Genomic DNA, 8,288 nt, shown 5'->3' with positions numbered 1-8,288 from the left:
CCAGACTTAAAAAATTAAAAAAATTCCTACGTGGCAATGACAAGACTGAAGACTGCAATGAACAACTATTCTCTGGACTCAGAATGTGGCATTTGTTCGTGTCATTTAATATCCCCTAATCTTTCTATTCAAAGAAAAGGTAAGTGTTCCCTATTCTTGTTTTTTAATGACAGCCATAATTTTATTAACAGATATATTTTCCCCTTCAGTGATCACTTTGCTGCCCTGAAGAATCTTACCCTAGTTAGTTTTCTTCTGATGAAAACCAATCCACACTGGCTGAACTTCTTACCAACTCTCTCACAGCACTTTTTCCAGATATGCTGTTTATCCTTGGAGACACAGGACCAAATCTGCCTCCAACAGTCAACAGGCACCCAAAAACATTGAAATCTCCAGGCATGCTGATTGTGCCCTTTGTTCTCCATTCCATTTATAACAATTCCAGGACTGCATCTGCTTTTTTGACAGCAATTAGCTTCAAGCTGCTATTTTCACAAACTTATAACAACGAGCCCTGGTATTCTGACTGGTAATAGTCAGTTCATAGCCCATTATAAAATATAAGAAACTAGAATTGTACCCTCATGTGCATCACTTCCAGCATCTGCAGGTTGAATTTTATCTACACTCCCATTTTGTTTCTCTATCCTGCTTTTCACGTATCAACCTGACGTATACCTGCAATCATTTTTTTATTTTAATTAAAAATAAATCGATTTTTCCCAAGTAGGAGATTCTAAACAAAAAACAGTCATACAGAAAACAACTTAATTAATAAAAATCAGCATAAAATAGAAGAGCAACAGTAATGTTATATGCCATGCTTTAGGATGAAGAATCAGCTTTGATGAAAGCAAATTATCATGCAACAGTATAGATTTCCAAGTAATTTCTGGAGCTCTTTACCAGGATCATGACTCTTGTCTCATGCCTTAAGTGAATACTCTAAGAGTCTGAGATTAAAACGTAAATAGGAACACCAAATGGATAAGCTGAATGATAAATGCAGAATTCTCTTTTTAAAATAAAATATAGACTTTGTTTTGGACACCTCTGTTGACTTTTTTATAGAGGTACAGGAAATAGAATACCAACTTCTATGTAAAGGAAAAAGTTGAAGGTAGTTACTTAAAAAATATATTAATTTCTAATAAAAGGTTTAAATTCCAAATTTTACAATTCTCGACTAATGTTTTCTGACTCTTCAGAAACAACTGTCAAAAAGATTGTGGGAGATGAGTGTTACCCAAATTCATCACTATTTTTAAATTTTTCCATACACAGAACTATTACTGTTACTGTGTTTTGAACCAAAATGTTACAGAATATCTCTTTTAGGTCTCAAAAGAGGATGTTTGCAACCCTTCCAGAGAGGAAAGATCTTCATGAAGGGAACACAAAAGTCACAAACACCGATTCAATGAACAAATTTTCTAAATTGGGATGTTGTTCATGCTTATCATAAACAGTGCTCCAGCCTACTGAATGAAAACAAGATTTTCAAAAGCATGGATTATACACCTTCCTATGCTCTATGACAGGCAAAACAAGATGCTACCACTCATTTCTTAAAAACAAAACTGAAAACTAACATTATCCACCTGCTCCAGGCAGGACTCCTTCATTAAAGTGAAGGATGAAAACAAAATATGAGTAGTAGTCCACATCTACCCATCTCAAATTCTTGCCATCCTTCTCAACTACAGCCTCATTTTTAAGAAGAAACCCCCCAAACCTATAAACATCATGTTTTACTTCTTATATACAGATATAATACCTGGTCATGACTCTCTGCATAAGCAATGTATTTTTCTTCATGCCGTCTGTTTGTTAACGTATGCACAATATTGCCCATATTCCAGTCTTCATCTTTCAGCTCTTTAATTATCTGCAGGGGAAAAAAAAAAAAGATCCCTGCAAATTTATTGCTGTTTTAACTAAAAGCATGTAGCATTATCTTGACATAGGAATGTCCTGTAGATTGTGAACTGTAGTGATTCAAATTCTCCTGTTCCCGTTTTGAAGTGATGAGCTTTCTCTGCCCATCCAAAGAGATTTTCTTTTTTCCTTTTCAATTCTACCACATAAATAACTAGAATACTTAAATAACTCCCATACTTCCATGTGGAAGCATGGACATATCTTGCCCTCTATCGTGTGAATCCTCTAATACAGCAGGTAATGTGATTGATAGGACCTGCAAGAAAAGCACTGCACCAAAAACCAGCAAGAAATATGTAGGCACACACCTACCTGGTCCACAATATCAGGAGATGCAACCCTGGCACGTGAGAGCTTCCAAATACATCTTAACCGCTGGGCTGTGTGCTGCTACCTCTTGGTTTTCAGCAATTTAAATTAAATCCCATTAATAGGAATTTTCTGCCTCATATGACATTATTTCCTCCCTCTTCTAAGTCTGGTTTAATTTCAGCGTTATCCCTTTTTTTTCAATACTGCTTTATAGACCTCCATTGAGCACTACAACTTAAGTACATATACATAAATATATAGATATAAAAATAAAAGTGATAAAGAGGCAATAACACCAAGATGGCTAATATCATGCCGTAAAATTTAACTTTCTGAGTCTAACTGCCCATGTACTCTTGAACAGTCTTGTTTTCCTCTCCTTGTTTTTTGTATTTTGGGTTTTTTTTTCCTTTTTTTTTTTTTCCTGATTCCATAAGTTCTGGCTCTGAACACATGCAGGTCTTTATGCAACATCATATTATGTACTACTCATATCTTTAAACTCAACTAGTACAGTCACTGTTATGACAAACAGTTTATCTTTCTTACTTTTACAGATTCCTCAGAATTCAGTTCATGGAAAGTCTTGGAGATCCTTTAGTTTTAAAACTGATTTTAAAAAGTTACCTAGAAAACTTACTGTTAACAGGTATATACTTAAAAACTGAAGAGAAATGAGAGTAAGCAGTGCAGGAGAGTTTGATAACTGTCAGACTGATTCTAAACTTCTCCCTTCCAATCATTTCAGCTTTATTTTCCCTCTCAAGAAATGTGGTAACCAACTAAATACATCACCTGTTTCTCTAACTCCATGTTCTCTATGGTGGCTGCTTATTTGCAGTTTCCTTAGCTAAAAGTTTCCTGCTTACATCACACAACATTCTTGTGCAATTCCCACCAGCATCCCATGCCTGGCCCATGACAAGTACATGTTTAGGCTCAAAGAAGTGAGATTTTCTGCCACTAAAGAACAGAATTTACTGCATAACTACTTTTCCTATCCAAGTATTGCAAATTAAAATAAGCAGACCACAGCAGAGATTGCTAAATCAGATTATCAATTTTTTTGTACTTGTAAAATTCTACAGTCTGTTTTTCTTTCCTATGTAATATGAACTTGGCCACTTGCATTTTGCCTGCCTGGGAAATTGCTCACCTTGGCCTGTCTTAAAGCGTGACAAGGAAGTTGAAGGTGTAAAGAGAAACAACAACAAAAATCCCTGCAAACAAACACCCTCCCCCCCCACTTCAAGGTATTTCTTGCTGCTATAGAAATCTGTGCTCCAGGATCTAAATATCTAAATATGTAAATTACACATTCCAAAGTTCAAGGATGCTGTCCCTGCTGGAAAAGTTGCCAAGTTTATCTTCTGAAAAGAGGTCTGAAATCTGTTTTTTCAATTGGCCCTCCACCTCCTACTTACAAAATTGAAAGATGCTGAAGATAAGATAATTTGTTTTTTTATTTTTATCTACTCACTATATTTATTGAAGTATTAGAGGTAATATAAACATTTATTGTTTTCAGATTATCATGATAGCCCAAGGGATTCGAGTGTTATCTTCTCTCTAACTGAAAAACCTTCTCTAAAATATCAGTAGGAAGTTTTTTAGATCATTTAGCATTTTATTCCTTTTTTTTGCGATTCTCTGTATTAAGGAAAATGCGACATAAATCCTTGTTGTAGTCAGTGTTTATTAGTACATTATTGTTCTTGAAGAGCATTTACAGATTTTTATTATTCTTTCTGAAGCCCCCCTGTACCAATTGCAGGTGTTTGTATAATTCCCTTGGGTTTACTTTGGTTAAAACTTTCAGCTCTATATTCTATTCCAAGTAACACACACAGCGCCAGGAGGGTTTGTTGCATGTTTTTGGGGTGATCCTTCAATATTTACATGCATATGGTTAACATATTATCTACCTGTTCCCATTCCTTACAGATTAAACATTCTACAGCTGTTGCAAGATACAGGTTACTTCAAACAAATTGAGTTTATGTGTATTGTATGAAGAAAACAAATATCAGCTGGAATGAAAAGACCAGCCCCTCACCTGAAAACCTCCATGATACCTGACAGCTCTCACTGCAGCCATTAATACCTGTGCTCAAGCCTGTCAGGATTTATTTCAATAGGACATGAACAGCAGAGAGAGTAACATTTGTCAGGAGGATTTGGAAGTGTCTGTGTGTGCTCACTGACAGAAAAACACGCCACTCTGAAGAGCAGAATGTGTTTTTGAAGAAGTTCTTTCTCACCTGTATCCACTTGTCCGGGATAGCCATGGCCAGTCGATAATCAAAGCCCCCTCCTCCCTCTTCGACAGGACGACAAAGTGCTGGCATTCCAGAAACATCCTTAAATAGATAAAAAAAACACATCCCCAGCATAATTCCTATGGCATTTCAATTACTAGTTCGTGTTTTCTATCATACAGCAATACTTGTATAGAAACACTCTCTAAACACAACCCTATAAACAGCCTCACAGACTCACCTGGTTAAGGGAGATTGAAACAAATAAAAACAGTGATTACTACACCCAGATTTGTTGTTTGAATGCAAAAGTTACAGGGAAGAGCATTATGACTTCTCATCAAATACTCTGCCTCAAAATACTTTATAGAGTAGATATTTCAAGAGGAAGAGATCCTGGTATATGCAGAGTTTGAAATAATTAGATCTCTTGAGCTCCACGTAATCAATAGAAAGCACAAAGTAGTCAACAAAAGACAAATTAAACCTTCATTTTGTTTGTTGATATTTTGCATAAAGAATGGCATGAAAAAAAGGCTAAATATTAAGTACAGTAAGGAAGTAAAATATGATCCCTATTATTTCCCCACTGTGCAAAACCAGGATTATTGATCAAGCTAGTCCTGGAAAGTGACATGATCTTTGCATAATTTTTCATCTTCATGTTGATGGAAGTTGACCATTCTTAAATTTGTAATTCTGAGTTCTCAAAATATTTATTTCACCATGTTCTGAGGCAATTTTTATCGCACAGCATTCTCTTTCTAAAGTTAGCTTATCTGGACAGAAAATGCAAGTCTCCAATAATTACAAAATATCCATCATTACTCATTGTTATTAACTTATGTGGTGGAACGACTTCTCACTGACAAAGGTTATGGATTATCATACACGTCTTGCATCTACACAAGAGAATTTATGGAATTAAATACTGACTGGAACCAGGGCCTAATTAGGAAGCTCATTCTGTTTTTCTGGATTCAATCCAGTTTTTTTCCATCCAGTTGCTGCATAGGACTAGTGAAAAAGATATTTGTAGTTATATACACACACACACACACTGACATAAGTGAGGAGATCAACCACATCACCACAGAGCTCATGGATGGTATCCCAGGGGTGGAAGACAGGGCTGCCATCCAGAGGGACCCTGACCGGCTGGAGGAATCAATCAACAGAAAGCTCAGGAACGTCACCAAGGGCAATTGCCAAATCCTGTCCCTAGGATGGGTGCAGGCTGGGTCAGCCAGGCTGGGGAACAGCTCTGCTGGGAAGGCCCTGGGGCTCTGGGCCAACAGCAAGCTGAGCATGAGCCAGAAGGATGCCCTGGCAGCTGGGATGGCCAGCAGCGTCCTGGGCTGCCTGAACAGCAAAGCCAGGAGATCAAAGCCAGGGATTATCCCCCTTTAGTCAGCAGATCATTAGATCACACAGAAAACTGCATCCACATTCCACACAGCTGTAAAAACCAAATAATGAAGCGGAAATTCCTTCCCAGCTTTCTGATGTGATAAAAGGAAGTTCAGTAGCTCTCCTGAATCAGTCAGAAAGGATAAAAACAGATTAATGGTCTCTGAGTTATACAGGACAGGATGATACGAAACAAAAGCCTTTTTCTCTGATGCCATGATGCCTACCTGGACAAGGTCCAAACCTGAAATTTAAGCAGCTCACATCTATTTGAGTCACAATTTTGAAAGCCAGATTTTTAGGAAGTAAAATTCTAAATTTAATACTGTTTATATCTATCTACAAATTTTAACGGAACATTAAAAAAAATTAATAAATTTAGCATTAGTTTGTTCAGTACATCTTCCACCTGGTGTGGCCCTCAGACTACCACCTATTACTGATCTTTCATATAGGAGGCAATGAGGCAGCAACACGTAGTCCAAGGACAATCAAAATGGCTTTCAAGGCCTTGGGAAAGCTGGTAAGGGAAGCTGAGGTACAAATTATAGTCTCCTCTGTAACTCTAGTTGAAGGTACCAACATTGGAAGAAACAGATGGTCTACTAATAAATTACTCCACAAGCTGGTGTGACCACCAAAATGTCGGTGTTTTTGACAAAGGAGTGGCCTTTGTAGCACTAGGCATGCTGGCATTAGATGGGAATCACCTCTTCAGCAAGGTCTCCACTGGGACCAGTTTAGGTGGGCCCACGGGAATCTCCTGAGGTTTAACAAGACTCAAGTGCAAGGTGCTGTGTCTGGGTTGGGGAAACCACCAGTACCAACCCAGGCTGGGGGATGGAGGGATGGAGAACAACCCTGCTGAGAAGGACTTGGGGTGCTGGTGGGTGAGAGGCTGGACATGACCCAGCCATGTGCACTGGGAGCCCAGGAAGCCAAACATGTCCTGGGCTGCATCCAAAGCAGTGTGGGCAGCAGGGGAGGGAGGGGATTCTGCCCCTCTGCTCTGCTCTGGTGAGACCCCTCCTTCAGTGCTGCCTCCAGCCCTGGGGTCACAGAAAGGACATGGACCTGTTGGAGAGTCTAGAAGAGGGACATGAAGATGATCAGAGGGCAGGAGGATCTCTCCCATGAGGAAAGGCTGAGACAATTGGGGTTGTGCAGCCTGAAAAAAACAAGGCTTCACGGTGACCTAATTGTAGCCTTTCAGTACCCAAGGGAGCCTACAAGAAAGATGGGGAGGAACTTTTTGCAAAAGCATGTGGTGATGCTTTTGCAAAAAGTTTGAAACCAAAGGAGAATGGTTTCAAAGAGAAAGAAAATATATTTAAGATATTAGGAAGAAATTCCTTATTGGAACAGGCTGCCCAGAGCAGCAGTGGATGCTCCATCTCTGGAAGTGTTAAAGGTCAGGTTGGATGGGGTTTTGAGCAACCAGTTCCAGTGGAAAGTGTCCTTGGCTATGGCAGGGGGTTTGGTACAAAATGATCCTTTAGGTCCCTTCCAACCCAAGCCATTCTGTGATGTCATTATTATTAAACAGCTAATTTCTAAGCATTTGTTCAGACCCAGGTTGAAAACGAGCTGCCTATAAAACCAAAAACTTCAGCAGTAGAAAGCACAGTTGATTTTTCGCCTGTTTGCTTTTTTAATACTTTAGGCATGATGTAATTTCACTTAATACTTTTTCTTCTCATTATAAAAAACTTTAATCACAGCTTGATTTAGAAGATCAAAATGAAAAAAAAGAAGGCATATAGTCAGTAACACCTAAAAACTTCACAATTACTAAGACAGTGAATATACAGAACATTTAAAAGCTGTAAAAATCATCAATTATATTAATTAAGGTATAAATTAGAATTAGTTGTGGTTGGAGAAAAGTCATTCTTCATTGGCTTTTGTAATTTTCAATTATATCGATAGTTTCTCCTTCTGAAATTCTCCTTTAACCAAGCAGCACATTGATCAATTCTATGATTTGTGTAGCAACTCCCCAAGGCAGAAAATTATGTATTGAAAAAGAAGAAGCAGCTTTCAACTTAAGCAAGAGAAACTGAAGACACATCTTATTAAAGAAAATAAATAAACAAAAAACTACCAAAACTCTTAGGCTAGGTAACATAAGACAACTGAACCCAAAATGTCATTGGTAGGAATGTTTATGATCTAATGAATGAATGGCCAGTCTCTTCGCAAACGAAGAACCGGGGAAGGTCTTTCCACCTTCCAGCCTGCGCATTGGATTTTTTAGGTGAGACACAGTGTGCGCGGAACTGAGCCCACCCTTTAATCCTGAGGTTCATCTGCCGGGGCCAAGCACGCTTGGACGGTGGCAGCGAGGTCCTCAGGACGTAGATG

General features: G+C 38.4%; 1 protein-coding gene across 1 annotated transcript in view; it reads right to left on the bottom strand.

The window, feature by feature from the left end:
* Positions 1-1,758: 1,758 nt before the first annotated feature.
* Positions 1,759-8,288, bottom strand: part of GBE1 (1,4-alpha-glucan branching enzyme 1) — a gene marked incomplete at its 3' end in the record, with an annotated part of 100,054 nt that continues 93,524 nt past the window's right edge. The window contains exons 10-11 of the mRNA XM_027904790.1: positions 4,518-4,616; positions 1,759-1,891 (exon numbers count right to left, since the gene is read on the bottom strand). Coding sequence (XP_027760591.1) covers positions 1,759-1,891; positions 4,518-4,616 — 232 coding nt within the window. The remainder of the gene's footprint in view (positions 1,892-4,517; positions 4,617-8,288) is intronic.

The sequence above is a fragment of the Empidonax traillii genome, unplaced genomic scaffold (assembly GCF_003031625.1).
Source record: "Empidonax traillii isolate 1590-97213 ecotype Southwest subspecies unplaced genomic scaffold, ASM303162v1 scaffold1092:size186866, whole genome shotgun sequence".
In the NCBI taxonomy this organism is placed as follows: Eukaryota; Metazoa; Chordata; class Aves; order Passeriformes; family Tyrannidae; genus Empidonax; species Empidonax traillii.
The sequence above is the reverse complement of the archived record's forward strand: the minus strand, read 5'-3'. Positions and strand labels throughout refer to the sequence as shown.